The sequence below is a fragment of the Cervus elaphus genome, chromosome 9 (assembly GCF_910594005.1).
Source record: "Cervus elaphus chromosome 9, mCerEla1.1, whole genome shotgun sequence".
NCBI classification, from domain to species: Eukaryota; Metazoa; Chordata; class Mammalia; order Artiodactyla; family Cervidae; genus Cervus; species Cervus elaphus.
The window spans coordinates 23331087-23349425 of record NC_057823.1 but is presented as its reverse complement, the minus strand read 5'-3'; the positions used below and the strand labels follow the sequence as shown (position 1 = coordinate 23349425).

Genomic DNA, 18339 nt, shown 5'->3' with positions numbered 1-18339 from the left:
TGTTCTTTCAGGGAAAATCCCATGGATAGAGGAGCCTGGTGGGCTATAGTCTATAAGGTCACAAAGAGTTTGACAGGACTGAGCAACTGAGCACGCAGGAGGCAAAACACACATAACGTGAAATTACCATCTTAACCACTTTTAAATGTCAGCTGCTAACAGAATTGTGTCTCGCAGATAGCACATTGAGGTCCATACAGAGCCAACCCTTCGCTTTTAAACACATGCGCTGTAAAGTTACTTGATGGATATTTATTATAATTATTTATGGCTGCATTTAACAAACTTTTCTTTCTGTTTGATGCTATTTACACTACTGTTGTAAAAAGGAAGTGAATGACAGGAAAAGTCCCACCAATAAATAAATAATCTTCATTTAATTGTGATTTACCTTAAGAATTGTGTGATCTTCCACTCTTCCTGAGAAGATTCAAAGGCCAATGTGCTTTTTTGATGGCTCTGATACTTAAGGGTCGCCAAGTGGCTAGGAATGAAAAGTGTTTCTAATGATTAAAAAAAAAAAAAAAGGTGGTATTAAGTACATTCACACTGGTGAATGTACTTAATCTGGTATTATATTATAATTAAATCTGGTATTATACAATACCAGACCCTGGGTATTCTCTGGGGATACTCTAAAAACACCATCAGACATAAATTTCCCTGCAGTGCAAAGCGCACAGCTGAGGACTGTGATGTCTCACACCTGCGGATATGCTGAGATCAGTCCTGCACGGAGATGGGCCCTGGAAGTCTGACCTCCCACGGGGGACAGCGCCTGGGTTGCTGACCTCAAGGCCCAGTAGTGAGGACGGGGACGAAGGGAGGGCCTCCGCGTGTCAAAAGTCACACGTCAAAATCAAGCAAGACCCCCACTTGCAGAGTATGATGTTATTTTACACTGAGCGTCTTTGTTCCTAAGTAAAAGGCATGTTTCCACGGTGACCTTGATCCCTGCCCGACTTTTTCCCGGCCCCGGAGGTCACCAGACCCCCTCCTCACCCACCCTGTCCAGTCCTCTCTAGTCCCGGTTCTGGACAGGGACGCTCCTTGTGAAAACTGAGTCAGGACTTCGGGTCCAGGAGGAGGACTTGGAGGGCCCGCCGGCGCAGGAGCGAGTTCTGCTCAGAGCCCGGGGCCAGTAGATAGTATCCCGAAGCCTAGTCATTCAATCAGTAAGAGGGCGGGAAAAATCAGAGGCGCTCGGGAGGGTTGGAGAATTGTCCAATCAGGGGCACAAGGAGGCGGGTCTCGGGAAACCTTCCAGTCAGGAGCCCCGACAGTAAAAATGTTCGAAGATTGCCCAATCAGACCGGCGAAGTGTGAAGCATCTCCCAATGATAATCCCGGACGAAGAGAGTGTCAGGAGCACCGTCCAATCAGGGTCGTGGGCGGGCACGCTTCCTGCCCGAGTGCGGGTAGTTCTCTGAGGGCCTTGGCGCTGCTGCGCGCCTGCCCCGCGGCCCCAGGTGTCAGGTCTCTGTGGCTCTCACCTGCCCGGGCCGCTGGGAGGACTCCCGGGAAAGCCCGGAGCCGGGAAGAGATGGTGAGTGAGCGGGGCCGGGCCCAACATCGGGAAGGGCTGATTTGAACCGGCTGGAAGCGGTCCCGGGGTGGGGTCCTGGCGTCCTGTCCGGTCCTCGCGTGTGTGTCAGCGGTCTCAGAACTACCCGGGTGACCCAGATGTTCACAGCTGCCTTCCCCACAGGGCCCTGAGAACACCAGCCCCTGGTCGGTTCCTCCCATCGGACAGTCTACAGGGGCTGGCGGGGAGCTTGGGGAGACCTGCTTGGGGACCTTGGACTGGGAGGGGTCACCTGGTAGGTCCTCGGTCCTGAGTGACCCCAACTCCAGCCCTCATTTCTTGGAGGGACACTAGTTGTCAGCTGACCGGACGCCTGAGGGGAAAAGGCAAATAATTCCTGACCCGTGGATTCTCACAAGGTAAGTGAGAAAAACTAACGCCAAGGTCAAGGAAAACGCACTATCAGGTGGGGTAGCACCCCTCAAACCGCCACCGCCGCCCAAGCAAAATGCACAGGCGACACAGCGGGGACACTGCTGATGTCCTTTGTTCAGAGAGCACTTCAGTGAGCGATGGGGGAGGGGTACCCCACGTGGTGGCGTGGCTGCACTTGACCCTTTGGTCATCTTTGTCTGGGGACCAGTACAGCCCTGCCGCTCCCTGGGTTTGTTGCCTTGAAAAGATGTGTTCGCTTACTGAAACCTCAGATTTTCAGCAAATGTAAAATACATCTAATTAATACAGTGGGAAACAGAAGATAAAATATTTTCAAAGGGGTGAGTTTCAGAAGAAAGAAAAAAAGGGAAATATCTTCCATTCCGTTTGTTAAACATTCTTTTAAAATCACCTGTCTGTGGTAAGTTTCTGAGGTCTGTCCTTTTGAGTTAACAAATGGAATTCTGGGGCATAGCCTCCAAAGTTCCAGGGGAAAGCATGTCAGAGAAATAGAGATTTCCCTTCCTGTCAGCTGCAGAGAAGTGAAGGAAATACCTCATAGCATGATAGGTAAAGATGGTGAAGATTCACCCAAAAATATCAGTTATTTAATTTCTGACAGTAGATGCTATTGTTGTTTATTACCCGCAATACACTTTGCTTAAATCTGCAATAAATTGTTTACTATCCTCGAAACCTGTGGGTATACACAGATCTTACTTAGACACCAGTTTGTCCTGTCCTTTGTGCTGAAGTGTCTGTCATTTCTGCTTGGCTCTTAGTGGCTGCTCTGTAGTGAATCAGGTCTCCTTTTAGACACAGGTCTGCTTTGGACTTTGTTCCTCAAGGTAGATCTAATGGCCTATTCCTCTGCCAATTCATCCTCTCAGGAGTGCTGCTGCTTTAAAATCCTTGCAGTGTGCCAGGCAGGTTCTCTCCTGGCTCTTCAGAATATTTTGACTGTTTAGGGGCATTTGTTTTCATTAGGTTTGAAAGTTAGTATTTGTTAAATCCTAAAAAGAAAAAAATCTGGTTTTGGGATTTGATGGGATTTTATAACGATCCTAGGTCTGTCTTGGGAGGATCAATATTTTGGTAACACTGATTTCTTTTTAAGAATGTGTGCCATCTTGTTATTTATTTCATTTTTCTTTGTTACTATCCTTAGTGTTTTTAAATTTTTCTTTTTCTTTTTTTTAATGCATTATTTATTTATTTATTTGGCTCCACTGTGTCTCAGTTGCAGCTTTTGGGATATTTTAGTTGTGACATGCGGGATCTAGTTCCCTGACCAGGAATTGAACCTGGACTCCCTGCACTGGGAGCTCAAAGTCTTATCCACTGGACCACCAGGGTAGTCTAGTTATTAGGTTCTTTTTATAGCCGTCATTAAACTTATTTTGTACTACTTCAATTTGGCTTTTACCATGGTGTATGTTATCTTTTCAAAGTGACCTTTCCAGGATCTTCCCTGGTGGTCCATTGGTTAAGATTCTGTGCTTCCAATGCAGGGGATTGGGTTTGATTCCTGATCAGGGAAGTAAGATCCCACATGCTGCATGGTGTGGTCAAAAAATAAAGTGACCTTTCCAATTTTCTGTTGCTTTTAATTAGAAAGGTAATGAAACTTATATTGAGTTTTTATCCTGAGATCTTGTTCAGTATCTTATTCTATGATTATCGTTTTGTTCTGTTGGTGTCATAGACGTACAGTTGTTTGAGTTAGGCATTGAGACAACCTGTTTTCTAGTATTGCACGTTTGTGCATTTTCTGGATTGGATCACTAGTATAATGTTGACTAAGAGGTCAGCTGGCCATAGTTCATTTGTATCTAATTGTCTTGGAGAAAACAGTTAACTTCATAGAATTTATCTGTCCTTTTATTTTTTTTTTAATTTTTTTTCTCATCTGTTTTCCTTTATCTAATCATGCATATTATCATCTGTTTCCCACTGGTAAGAGTGTTTTTTAATGTATGACTGTTGAATACTATAAAATGGCTTTCAGCAACGCTGAGATGGTTAGAGATAATTCCTATGAGTTGATTATAGTGTTTTCTGTTTTATAAGATGACATCAGTGCAGGAAAATGCATATGACATATATAGTTGACAGAAATATTGAAGAAAAAAAAAATCCTCTGTGAAATGAAACTCAGCCCTCAATGTAGAACCAGCTTTCATACCAGACTGGAAATGAACCCAAATGACAGGGCCCTCACTCTCCAAATTCAACCAATATGTTGAATATGTTGAATTATATCAAGATATATATGTGTGTGTGTGCTTGTGTGCTCAGTCATGTCCAGCTCTTTACGACCCCATGGTCTATAGCCCTCTAGGCTCCTCTGTCCATTTCTAGGCAAGAAAACTGGAGTGGGTTGCCATTTCCTTCTCCAGGGAATCTTCCAGACCCGGAGTGGGGGAACCCAAGTCTCCTATGTCTCCTTTATTGCAGGCTCTCTAGGGTTCTTTTTATAAGGGCACTAATCCCATCCCTGGTCAACTCCATAAGGCTCCACCTCCGAACACCATCACCTTGGGGATTAGGTTTCAACCTGAATTTGGTGGTGGAGGACACAGACCCTCAGCCTACGGTAGTCCCCAAGACCACCCTGGCTTCACAGATTTACTTGGTGGCTCCCTGGCTTCAGTGTGTAGCCGTGCTCACGGCTCTGATTTCTGACCACGGGAATAAAGCAGAGTCAGCAGGAGAAAGGTGCCCAGGCCAGTTCCTGAGGAGACTGAGTGCAGGATCCTAAGGGCTCCCCACTCACCCCAACAGAATCACACAGGGCAGGCTTCCTTCCCCCACCGCCCACCCCCAGCCTGTGGTGACAACATGGTTGACATGCCATCCACCCGGGACACTAATGAGAGGCTCAGTTACCAGGGTTGTGTTGGGGTGGTCATGTAGACACCCTGTGATTAGTCTGAACTGAGATTCCAGACTCCCAGAAGGAAAGCTGGTCTTCAGCATAAACCGTATTATTAGCATAAAAGGGCAGAGGAGCCACTGCTGTCAAGGTGGTGAGAATGCTGCCCAGACCCAAGTTCCCACATGCCAGCAGAAGGCCAGCCCTGCATGCCAGACTGAAGAAAGACTGGACAGCCCCTTGCCCTTCGCTTTGTCTAAACTTTTGCTTCAGCTCTAGGAACTGGTTTTTTTTCCTCCTAATGCAGTACAGTCTTCTAACTTTTTTCCCTCACCCAAAGCTCACTTTTGGGAACTTGAGGGGCGTTTCACCTCCTGCCCAGAAGAAAGCAAAAATCTGAGATGTCACCTGGGCTGGACTTTGATTGTCCTCTCACTTGGCCAGCATGGCCACTGGCAGCTGGTATATTCAGTGAGCTGGCCCTCCTGGAGTTGGATCGCTCATTTTCACCATGATCAACTTTTAACCTCACAGCAGGCAGTTCAGTCACCTTTCATACCCCAGATGACCCCATCGTCATCCCCTCTTCCTTCTTCCTCCACTTCCCGGACAGTGCTTTTCCCATATTTTAGTGAGTCTGGATTGTTTCAGCAAATCCCACTTCTGATGTGTCTAGTGACCACAGGACCCCCTGTGGTTCTGCAGGTAGGACTCACATGACTCAGCACAGAGTTGTACTAATGATTAGAATTTATCACAACAAAAGGACAAAGCAGACTCAGCAAAGGGAAAGGGGCCATGAGGAGAAATCTGAAGAAAACCACGTGCAGGCTTTTAAGAGACCTTTCCCAGTGGAGTCACACATAACACACCTCACAGCCAAGGTTGTGACAGCACGTGAAATACTATTTCCTGGAGGCTCATTAGGGACTCAGTGCCCTGGGGTTTTTATTGATAGCTGATTGTGTAAGCATCCTCTGCCCAGCATGGACCCAAAGCCCAGATGCCCAAATAAAAAGCAGGTGCTCAGTATTAACTATCAGTTTACAGATAGGGAGTAATAATTTTGGCAATGTGAAACCTTCAAAAATTAAGTTCCCAGACGCCAGCCAAGGCCAGCGTTGCCTCCTCACCAGCAGTCATTGCCAGGGATCAAGTTAAGGTTTGCAGTGTCCACTCTTTTCCTGCACGTTCAATAGAGGAAACACTACAGGCAACTGTATCATGAGTAACTCACCTGACTCAAGAAGCTCCTGTACAATAGGGATATTCCTGTTTTGCTCTGCTGAATAGGTACTAAATTCTGGTATCAGAATTGTTGCAGGAGAGTGTTTTCTTTCCTCTGTTCATGGAATGTCACTGGGTTGATGAACTTTAAAAACAAAAGGAAAAAAAAAAAAGAAAGAAACATGGCTTAAGGGAGGCATGCAGCTCAGTGGTTCTTGTGCTTAGGAGTTGGCCTTACTTGCTCATGTGCCCACCAGGGGAGGGACGTGGACATAAGAGAAACTGAGAGTGCAGCCTCTAGGTTGGTTTGTGTGGAATCACTGTCTCCTGGAACTTGAGGCAAGGCAGTGTTTCCTTTGTAGGAAGGCACTGGACTCCTTTATGTATTTTATAGTCAAGGGTAAATTCGCTGTCAAATGTTTCTGATGTTAAAGTCCATTGCAAAGTAGGACTCTTAACCTTTGCCTCAAGGTCATAAGGGTACTCTTTTATGACTCCTGTAGAAGAGCATCATGGAACGTGTGTGTGTGTGTGTGTGTGTGAGCTCAGAACTGCTGAGCAGCAGCACTGGCTCAGGAGTGTAGAGAATGTATGGAGTTTTTACTTCCTATCATCATGAAAATAGAAAAAAAGAGTAGAAACTGGGCTGGTGATAACTGTTACACAGAAAAGTTAAAATTAATGCATATTCAAAAGAAATATTTTATTCAGCCAGTTGGACTGTCCTTATGACCTGGAGTTCTTTAAGACAATATGGCTAGTTGGCCCTTGCAGCACATTGGGTTCCCACAGGCCCATTGGCCTGTCATATTTGGTTGGGGGAAAAGAAGGAAATATGTCCAGTCCTTCATTGTATGTTCTTAAAAATCATTTATTTGTTTATTTTTGCCCACGCCATGTGGCAGTGTGGGATTTAGTTCCCTGACTAAAAATTGAACCTGTGCTCTTATGAATTGCAAGTGCAGAGTCCTAACCACTGGACTAGGGAAGTCCCACCTTCATTGTGCTTTTATTCCTTTGAACCTCATTCAGGCTGACCTTGAGCTTCATATGCTTATGAATGGTGTGCTGTAGGAAGAAACTATAAAGTCTCTTGTGTCGCAAGGGGGTTGACAGTTCTTAAAATGCAAATATTGTAATGGACACATGTATATGTATGGATGGGTCCCTTCACTGTTTACCTGAAACAATCACAGCATTGTTAACTGGCTGTGCGTGCATTCTAAATTGCTTCAGTCATGTCTGACTCTTTGAGATCCTACAGACTGTAGCCTGCCAGGCTCCTCTGTCCAGGAGATTCTCTAGGCAAGAATACTGGAGTGGGTTGCCATGCCCTCCTCCAGGGGATCTTCCTGACTCAGGAACTGAACCCATGTCTCTTATGTCTCCTGCATTAATAGGTGGGTTCTTTACCATTCGCAGCACCTGGGAAGCCCTTAATTGGCTGTACTGCAATATAATATGTTTTTGGTATTAAGAAAATAAATAAAAGTTTAAAAAAATGGAAATATTGTTTCATTTGTATAGTACTTTCATTTCTCCAACATGATTTGAATCCTTTGGTTAGAGAAGAGTAAGACTTGAAGTGGTCACAGTAGAAATGTAGAGGTGCCGGGCCTGCAGGCTAGATGAACGGGTCGAGGACGCAATCACCAGAGCACCTGAGAAATAAAAGACTAGGAAAGATGGGGTTGAGAGGGACGGAGTCAGCTTGTGACTGATTCCGACGACTTTATTGAGGGGTAACATACATATATATACTAACAGGATTCACCAAATTTTAGATCAAAGACTTGCATACGTGCAGAACTGCAGATACTAGTTTTAGGAGTTTTATCTTAACTCCAGCAGAGCATGGCACCAGCATCTTACAATCAGGTAAAGACTACCCTAGACATAAGCCATTCACAGGAGCCCGATAATCTTATCAGAGTCAGGAAAATAGACAAATGGTGGCTGCAGCGATTTCCTTGAGGGAGGTGAGAAAGGCCAATTTGCACTTTAACAAATCAGGGGTGGCGGGACAGAGAGGGACCTTTTGATCTCTCTCAGGGCCGAGAAGGGGCCTGAGCAGTCAGGCCGGCTCCCCGCATCTCCCCCTTTTCTTTTGACTAATGGCCATTATATCTCCCTCGAAGGAAATGGCCGCGTTTGCAAACGGGAAAACATCAGCAATCTTTTATTTATCATCTCAGATATGCATTGACAAATGCAAGGGCCAAAACACAGCAATAACAATATGCATATAATGATGAAAATTATAGATTTCCACCAACCACTATGAAACCAGGCAGATATCTGACTCCAAATGCTGGAGTCAGAAAAATCCATAGCGGCTACTTGTTGTTTCATACCTTCTAAAGCATCAGAAACATTTGAGGAATAATCAGGAATATATATACAACACTCCATTTTTATTAAGGCACATGTTCCCCCTTGAGAGGCTGTTAGAATATCCAGAGCCATACGATTTTGTAGAACGGCTTTTCTCATCTGTTTTTGTTCTTCATTAAGAGCCTCTAAAGCTCTTATAGTATCTGTCAATGCCTGTTTTGTAAAACTGTTCAAAGCCTCTACCCTGAGCATAATATCAGTGGCTCCTAAAGAGGGCACAAAAATTGAGGCTAAATAATCATACCAATGAAAAACAGAGCGTGACCACCGGGCTTTAACATAAGGTAAATTAACAGGTTGACTAATTTTTTGCTTATGAATTCTCCCAGGGGCAAACACAAACCCTAGGGTACATCTCCCCACCCATCCTACAGGGAGCCAGGGCCAAAGGTTGTATCCACAAATCCATCGAGTGTTATTTGGGGCTACCCACCTTATACCAGGGCTATTTTCCCAATCTGTCCCTGGCCAAATAACAGACTTGTTGACAATAAACGTTACATCCATTACAGTCTTACATTTGTGGGTAGGCAATAGTCCCATATGTTTCATGTAATATCCTGGAAATTCTCGGCCTCCAAATGTTGGTACATGAGTCTTTTGCTCCCAGCAAATGTCAGCAGGGGTCAGTAGCTGTCCTTTTTCAGGGGTCATCCAGAAATATTCATCCCAAACTTGGTAGTAGTCACCCTCAAATCGATTAAAATCATTAGGAGAAGAAACAGATCTATTTTCGTAATATAAGTATGCATTAACACTCATGCATCTGCTGATTTGTCGGGAGAAGATTCCTCTGCTGTAAAGTCAGCCGACCTAATTGCTGATTTCAGTAATCTTCTCCGTCTGGCGTACCAGCCTTTCCGGGAGCCAGCGCGGTGCTTCGGCATCCTGTGGAAAAACACATACCTGACCCCTCCCCCAAATTAACACGGGAACTGGGCCATGCCAGTTATTATCCAGCGGGTCTTTCCACAAGACCATCGGCTTTCTGCTGGAAATCTGAGGGTCCCAAAATCTCTGCGCGGCTGAATGTCCTTCTTTATCTAAAATTAAAAAATTTAAAATATATAAAGCGTGATTAAGGTAATTTCTGGGTAGAAGGGGGTAGAGCTCCCTCCTCTGTATTTTTTGAAGCTGTAGTTTCAAAGTTTGATTAGCACGTTCCACGATGCCTTGACCCTGTGGATTATAAGGAATGCCTGTTTTTAGGGTGATAGAAAAAGAGGAACAAAAATTTTTGAAGGCAGAGGAGACATAGCCGGGGCCATTATCAGTTTTTATAATCTTTGGCGTGCCTAAAATGGAAAAAGCATAAAGACAATGTGAGATAGAATGTTTTGCGGCTTCACCAGTCTGTAAGGATGCCACAATATATCCTGAAAAGGTGTCAATATATACATGAACGTACTTTAAACGACCAAAGGAAGGGACATGAGTGACATCCATTTGCCAAAGATGATTCGGTAGAAGCTCGCGAGGATTAACGCCAAGATGTGGAACTGGGAGAAACTTAGGGCAAACAGAACAAGATTTAACAATTTGTCATGCAGTCTCTCGAGGGGTTTGAAACTGCAAACGAAGAGTATTACTATTCTGGTGATGTAGCGCATGTGATTGCTGTGCTGCTTTCACCTGTGAAAGAAAAACTCTAGTGTGAGAATCAGCCATCTGATTTCCCATAGACAGAGGTCCAGGAAGCCCAGTGTGGGCACGTAACTGTCCAAAGAAGCAGGGTAAGGTGCGCTGTTGCAGCAGAGACTGAATTGAACGTAACAAATGTTGAATGTTAGAATTCACAGTAGAAATAAAGGGAACAGTTTCTATATATTGCAAAGCATGAGCAGTGTATTTGCTATCAGTAAACAAATTAAAAGACTGTGAGGAATATTGTGAGCATACTTTATGGACGGCTGAAAGTTCTACTTCTTGAGCCGATGTATAGTTCGTCTGCCAGGAGAAAGGGGTATCATTAACCACAAAGGCAGCAGTTCCATTGGAGGATCCATCAGTAAAGATCGTAAGAGCATCTTGAATAGGAACATTAGAAACATTCTTTGGAAAAATAAATGAATGCTGGCTGGCAAAATGCAAAAGTTTATCAGAAGGTAAATGATTAATAATTTGACCTGTAAAGGAGGAAAATGCCAAAGCCCACGAGTCATTAAACTGAAAAAGCCATTCCTGCTGTTCTTTGGTATAGGGCACATAAATGTAAGCAGGATCGGCTCCCAACATTTCTCTGGAAAGACGCCTTCCTTTGGCAACGAGGAGGCTAATGAAATAAAAAAAAGGAGTAAGAACTTTTGAAGGTGATACAGGTAAATGGATCCACTGTAAGGGAGCATTTTGATATAACACTGCCGTCGGGGTATGTTTAGAGGGAAACACATATAGTCCCCATGGTTGAGAAAAATCACAGTAGGCAGCAAAATGTTGAGAGAGGGCCTTTTCAACCAATGCCAGAGCAGCTCGCCCCTCATCGTTTAATATTCTAGGGGAGGAAGGGTCAGTTGTTGATTAAGGTCTCTAAATTGTCTTTTCCTCCATTAGCATGTCAAAAGTAACCTGCAGCCCATTACGGCGGTTACGGTCTTCAATGATGTTACAGACCTCGCTGTATTTTGAGCGCCACAAGAGATTAGGAGGCAAGTATTGAGATGAAAGACTTTCAATTATGGCTAGAGTAAACGGCGCAGTAGGCCAGTATTGAGCGCAAGCTTGTTTCAGTTGTTTAAAAGGCAGAGGCTCATGATACCTCCGATGATTAGCATCTTGAAAAACAGGGAAAATCATAGAATATCCCTCAAGATTTTCACCCTGTTCTCGGGCTGTTTTCACAGCCATTTGTAGTAGTGAAAGTACTGGCCTTTTTAGGCTAGATGGAACATATACTGGCGCTGTTGGAATCAAAGGCGCTTCTGCGAGAGGACGGGAGGGAGCGGGACGGGCGGCGGCAGCGGGTCAGGATCTAAACCGGCTATAACAGATGGCGTTTTAGAATGCAACGGCTTAGTTGTATTTATGGGCGATAAGTCTAGTTGTTCCATTCTCTGAGATATGGATGTTAGCATCTCTCTAAGTTCAGAAAAAGGGGAGCCTTGGTCTTTATTCTTTTGTTGAGTTACTATAAAGGCATCCCATCCTTCTTTGTCATGCTCAAAAGCCTGCTCTTTTAAATCGTCTTCCTCATCAGGAGAAAGTTCTGAATCTGAGTCTTGTTCTAGAGCAGTAGTCTCATTATCATTTTTTCTGGAACCTGAAACAATTGGGGAGTCATATATGTGCTCCGCTACCCATTGGGGGGCACCTGAACACTTGGGTGTTATAAATTTCAAGGCTGTTTCAAATTTCCTACTCTCGTGTTCTGGGTTTAAACAATCTCTTATTAGAGTCCATAGAGAATAAGCATCAAGAGGAACTTTGTCTGGTCCACAGAGGGTATAAACTGTTTGAATTTGTTCTCCCACCTTTACCCAAGTTTCAAGGCTAATAGTTCCTTCCTCTGGGAACCAAGGACAAGTTTCCTCCACAAAGACAAGAAATCTTTCTAGTTTCTGTTTAGAGACAGAAATTCCTCTAGCTTTTAGCATAGTTTTTAACATAGAAACAAAGAACTGTCTACTATTACTTTGCCCCATAATTTTTACTCTCAACTATACCCTCTCCACCCACAGTTTTCCAACGATACCTGAATAGGTGAGGCTTTCTCCCGGGATCACTTTCAATATTTTTGGGTGGCTGTGCTCTGGGATCCGCCCACGTTCCTCGTTCTGGCGCCACTTGCCGGGCCTGCCGGCTAGATGAACGGGTCGAGGACGCAATCACCAGAGCACCTGAGAAATAAAAGACTAGGAAAGATGGGGTTGAGAGGGACGGAGTCAGCTTGTGACTGATTCCGACGACTTTATTGAGGGGTAACATACATATATATACTAACAGGATTCACCAAATTTTAGATCAAAGACTTGCATACGTGCAGAACTGCAGATACTAGTTTTAGGAGTTTTATCTTAACTCCAGCAGAGCATGGCACCAGCATCTTACAATCAGGTAAAGACTACCCTAGACATAAGCCATTCACAGGAGCCCGATAATCTTATCAGAGTCAGGAAAATGGACAAATGGTGGCTGCAGCGATTTCCTTGAGGGAGGTGAGAAAGGCCAATTTGCACTTTAACAAATCAGGGGTGGCGGGACAGAGAGGGACCTTTTGATCTCTCTCAGGGCCGAGAAGGGGCCTGAGCAGTCAGGCCGGCTCCCCGCATAGAGGTAAGTTGAATGTGTTAGTGGTAGTGGTTTAGTTGCTAGTCATGTCTGACTCTTGCAGTCCCATGGACTGTAGCCTGCCAGGCGCCTCTATCCATGAAATTCCCCAGGCAAGAGTACTGGAGTGGGTTGCCATTTCTTTCTCCAGGGGATCTTACTGACCCAGGGATCAAACCCAGGTTTCCTGCATTGCAGGCAGTCTCCTGCTTTGCAGGCAGATTCTTTACCAACTGAATCACTAATCTATGAGGGCGGGAGTGTGGACATAAAGTTAGGAGGTATGACGACTGAGTCACAGGGTGAATGTTTGGTGACCACAAAATCTTGTTTGAGCTTCCTGTGACTTGAGCCCAGTTGCTCAGTGTCATGAATCACATCCAAGCTCCTGCACATATTTTGGTTGTTTCAGGACTCAGTGGTCTTCGAGGATGTGGCTGTGAACTTCACCCTGGAGGAGTGGGCTTTGCTGAATTCTGCTCAGAAGGAGCTCTACAGAGATGTGATGCTGGAGACCTTTAGAAACCTAGCCTCAGTGGGTAAGAATGATGTCATTCTTTCACTTAGTTATTTAGAGACAAGTATATCTGGCACATCACTGTTCTGAGATGTAGAATGTAGAAAGGAAGTATGTTAACTAATAAGACAGATGTGGTCACAACTGCCATAGAATCTACCCACAAAAAATGTGATTCTATGTATTAAACTGAAACTAAAGCTTTCTGTAAAGAAAGCTCCCTTAGTATCACTAGTAGATACAGGTTTCATGGGGCCTTGGAGATCCCAGTAAGTTCTATTTTAGAACCTTGAGAGAATTTTACTGTGTTTATTAAAGTGCTCACTATTTTGACCCCTTGTACTGTTTTTGATGAAGTCTTGACACAGATAAATGCCTCAGTTTCTTTCTTGGCTAATAGGTAGCTTCTTTCTTGTAAGATTTGTTCCCTTTTTGCTTTCAGATGATGAGACTCAATGTAAGGCCAATGGGTCAGTTTCTCAGCAGGATATTTATGGGAATAAAATATCCAAAGAACATAAAATATCAAAGTTCACTGGAAGTGATTCCTGGCCCTTTGTCTTAGGAAAAATTTGGGAAGAACTCAGCATTGAAGATCAGTACACATACCAGAGTAGACACCTGAGGTGAGTTGCACTCAGAGAAAGCAGTATTTCAGGAGGGAATCTTAGCATGTCATGAAGTTTAAAAAGCAAACAAAGCACATGTAAGTCTAGGTCAGATTTGTTTATTCATAGAGATTTTCATGAAGATTTTTTTAAATTTGACATTCATGTTGTGCTAGAAACAGTTGAAAACAATCAGCAGGAGAGATCATGTTTAAGAAACACTTGTTTTTGTAATGGTTGCAGTTGAGCCCCCTTTCGTGGCATTGAGTTCATTCCACTTTAAAGGAAGTCAAATCAGTGAGAAAATTTACCCATTCAGTGAAATCCATGATAGTGTAATCCTTGTGTGTATGTGTGTGTGTGCGCTCAGTCATGTCTGACTCTTTGCAACCCCATGCACTGTACCCCATCAGGCTCCTCTGTCCATGAAATTCTCCAGGAAAGAATACTGAAGTGGGTAGCCATTTCCTCCTCTAGAGGGTCTTTCCAACCCAGGGATTGAACCCATGTCTCTTGCGTGTCCTGCATTGGCAGGAAAATTCTTTATCATTGCACCACCTGGGAAGTCCTGTAATCCTTGTACTTACTAATAAATCATTATTAGTCAAACCATTTATAACATGCTTCTCATGTTTAACAGAAATCATGTGGTGGAAAGACTCCATGAAAGTAATGATCAATGTGGGGAAGGCTTCAGTCAGATTCCAAATCTTAACCTGTACCAGAAAACTCTCACTGGAGTAAAACAGTATGAATACAGTGCATACAAAAAAGCCTTCATGCATTGTTCACTCAAGAATCACAGCACTGCTCGCACTGGACATAAACCGTATCAATGTCAAGAATGTGGGCAGGCCTACAGTTGTCATTCACACCTAAGGACGCATGTGAGAATCCATAATGGAGAAAGGCCCTTTGTATGTAAATTATGTGGAAAAACCTTTCCGCGTACTTCTTCCCTCAACCGGCATATCAGGATTCATACTGCTGAGAAAACCTACGAATGTCAGCAATGTGGGAAAGCCTTCATTGATTTTTCAAGTCTTACTAGTCACGTGAGAACTCACACTGGAGAGAAGCCATATCAATGTAAGACATGTGGGAAAGCTTTCAGCTACTCCTCAACTTTTCGAAGACACATGATAACACACACTGGAGAGAAGCCCTATAAGTGTATGCAATGTGGGGAAGCCTTCAGCTACTCCTCAACTTTTCGAAGACACATGATATCACATACTGGGGAGACACCACATAAATGTAAGGAATGTGGGGAAGCCTTCAGTTATTCCTCGGCTTTTCGAAGGCACATGATAACACACACGGGAGAGAAGCCCTATGAATGTAAACAGTGTGGGAAAACCTTCATTTATCTTCAGTCCTTTCGAAGGCATGAAAGGATTCACACTGGAGAGAAGCCCTACGAATGTAAGCAATGTGGAAAAACCTTCATCTATCCCCAGTCATTTCGAAGACATGAAAGGACGCACGGTGGAGAAAAACCCTATGAATGTGACCAGTGTGGAAAAGCATTCAGCCACCCATCCTCCTTTCGAGGACACATGAGGGTGCACACTGGAGAGAAACCTTACAAGTGCAGTCAGTGTGGGAAAACTTTCAACTGGCCCATATCCTTACGAAAACACTTGCGAACTCACACTAAAGAGAAACCCTATGAATGTAAACAGTGTGGAAGAGCCTTCAATTTGTCTGCTTACTTTCGAGAGCATGTGAGAATGCATCCTGGAGACAAGTCTTATGAATGCAAGCTATGTGGGAAAGCCTTCTATTGTCACCTCTCCTTACAGAAACATATGAGAAGGCACACCGCTGAGAAGCTTTATGAATGTGAACAATGCCAGAAAGCTTTCAGTTGGCCTGAACTTTTGCAACAGCATGTGAGAACGCATACTGCAGAGAAACCGTACGAATGCAAGGAATGTGGTAAAGTCTTCAAGTGGCCCTCATCCTTACCAATACATATGAGAATGCACACTGGGGAGAAACCGTACGAATGTAAGCAGTGTGGGAAGGCCTTCAGTTGTTCCTCATCCTTAAGAAGACATGTGAGGATACATACTGTGGAGAAATACTACATATGTAATGGGGAAAATCATCCTGCAAATGAATTCATGCACAGTGCTTCAGAAAATTCACATGAGGAGAGAAATCTTATAAAAGTTGAAAATCTGGTATTGCCTTTATGAGTCCCTCGTCATGGAAGTGGATCCATATGGAGTGTATTTCTAGTTCTTTTTGATGAAAATTAACTGTTAAAGTACTCTCTTAACTATAGTACATAAATTTTGTAGGTAGTGGGTGTTTTTTTTTTTTTTTTATGTTTTAGGAAGTAAAACATTTATCTTTCCAGTTGGACTCATGGGTGATTTGCAGTGTATTTTTAATATATACACTATATTAAATATATAGTTTAGAGCAACTACCTAATGTGGGGCTCAAACCCATGACCCTGGGATTAAAAGCCCGATGCTCTACTGACTGAGCTAGCCAGGCAGTTAAATATATAGTTTAATATCTTAGTTGTTTAAATTGTCCTTTAGAGGGTCATTGGAAAAATGACCTTGTGGTATTTGTTGAAATTTTCCTACTGGCTTAGTGTGGCAGATACTGGATAATCAACTATTACATATTTCCCACCATGGTATTGAGACAGGCTTTATTTATTTAGGCCAGTGGAGTCTTATTCCATTTTTCTTAAAAATGGTAGAAATTTGTAATTATGCAGAGTTCTTCAAAGTGCGTAGTCTCATGTGAATTGTTACTTTCAACTTTTATGCTTTGCTTTGTCTTTGCTTATGATTGCAAATTAAAACTAGGTTTTTTATTTAAGAAACACTTATGATGTCACCATGAGATATCAAGTTCTGGATTGTGTTACATCAGCATGAGTAGTGTTAGGAACTACAGTTCCCCAGATCCCTTCCCTTTATGATTCTGTGTCCAAATATGCCAGAAGCCTATTGATGTGAGATATGGAAGGCAGAAGTGAAGCCATTACTAAGATTTTGCAGTTTGTTGTTGTTGTTTAGTTGCTCAGTTATGTCTGACTTTTTTGCGACCCCATGGACTGTAGCCCACCAGACTCCTCTGTCCATGGGATTCTCCAGGCAAGAATACTGGAATAGGTTGCCATTTCCTTCTCCAGGGGATCTTCTTGACCCAGGCATGGAACCTATGTGTCCTGCATTGGCAGGTGGATTCTTTACCACTGAGCCACCAGAGAATCTATAGATACATTTACTTACCACTAAAATAATCATTTTGGTTTCCTAACTTATATTTTGAGGCATATTGTTGGGGAAAGGTCAAAGAGCTGCTTCTAGAACTGTTCCTTAAGATAGTAAGCCTGAGGCAACACTCACTTATGGAAGAATTTCAGAGATTATTGCTGCTATCAAGTCCCGGGGGATACAGGACTTTTTTTTTTTAACTAAACTTTTCTTTCAGTTTGGTTGTTATAAAAGCTATGAAAGGGGAGTTTGAAATATCACAGTCCTTTTTAAGGTGCTTTTTAAAAACTTGTAGTTGATTTACAATGTGTTAATTTCTTCTGTATAACAGTGATTCATTTATATATATGTGTATGTGTGTGTGTATTCTTTTCATTTTCTTTTCCATTATGGTTTATCACAGTCATTGAATATAGTTCCCTGTGCTATAGTAGGACCTGGTTGTTTATGTTATTATTGATACATTATTATTGGCTAAAGTCCTTATAGGCTAGTGCTGAAGTTCCAACTTCAACCCCAGGTATTTTGATTGGCAAACAACCTGATACCCTATGAACCACATACACCCAAATCAGGTCATATGATTTAATTCTATTTGTGAACTTGCCTGACAGTGCAGTGATTAAGACTCTGCGCTTCCATTGCAGGGGCACTGGTTCATTCCTGCTTGGGGAACTAAGATCCTTCATGCCACATGGCACCCCTACACCACCCCCACCCAAAAGGTATTTGTAAGTCATGCTACCATGCCCACCCTTGTCTTCAGATTCTGCAAGTGGCTCAGCCTCTATGGCTGTGTCGTAGAACCACAAAAATCTGATGCATAGCAACCCAGGTTGGTATCCACTGGGGTATTACCCCAGGCCACATGGCCCTGAAACCAGGCCCTCCAGAAGCTGCAGGAGTCATCATTTAAGAAATGTATCTAGGGCTTCCCTGCTGGCTCAGTGGTTAAGAATCTACCTGCCAACGCAGGAGACACGGGTTTGATCCCTGGTCTGGGAAGATCCCACGTGCCAGGGAGCAACTAAGCCCATGTGCAACAATTACTGAGCCTGTGCTGACCAGTTAGTGAAGCCACTGCAATGAGAAGCCACTGCACTGCAACAGGAGAAAAGCCTGCCGCAGCAAGGGAGACCCAACACAGCCAAAAATAAAGAATTTTTTAAAAGGAAATTGTCTAATAAAAACAAGTGTATCTGATTTTTTTAAAAATCTATATAGACTTACTAAAGAGGAATCTTATT

At 43.4% G+C, this 18339-nt stretch overlaps 1 protein-coding gene across 3 annotated transcripts; it reads left to right on the top strand.

Annotated features, from left to right (window-relative positions):
- The first annotated feature begins 1402 nt into the window (after positions 1-1402).
- Positions 1403-18282, top strand: LOC122699728 (zinc finger protein 555-like). Of its 3 annotated transcripts, XM_043912038.1 has the most exons (5): positions 1409-1546; positions 1880-1944; positions 13132-13258; positions 13679-13862; positions 14485-16211. In XM_043912038.1, the coding sequence occupies exons 3-5, from the start codon at positions 13225-13227 to the stop codon at positions 16046-16048; spliced, it is 1782 nt and encodes a 593-aa protein (XP_043767973.1). In that variant the 5' UTR covers positions 1409-1546; positions 1880-1944; positions 13132-13224; the 3' UTR covers positions 16049-16211. The 3 variants fall into 3 exon arrangements, with proteins under 3 accessions (XP_043767974.1, XP_043767971.1, XP_043767973.1); XM_043912039.1 differs by lacking the exons at positions 1880-1944; positions 14485-16211 and adding an exon at positions 17740-18282 and having other exon boundaries at positions 1403-1546; XM_043912036.1 differs by lacking the exon at positions 1880-1944 and having other exon boundaries at positions 1403-1546.
- The last annotated feature ends 57 nt before the right edge of the window (positions 18283-18339 follow it).

Coding starts and splice junctions, on each gene's coding strand:
- LOC122699728 (XM_043912036.1), top strand. Junction 13,259..13,678: donor TAGAAACCTAGCCTCAGTGG/GTAAGAATGATG, acceptor TTTTGCTTTCAG/ATGATGAGACTCAATGTAAG. Junction 13,863..14,484: donor TACCAGAGTAGACACCTGAG/GTGAGTTGCACT, acceptor CATGTTTAACAG/AAATCATGTGGTGGAAAGAC.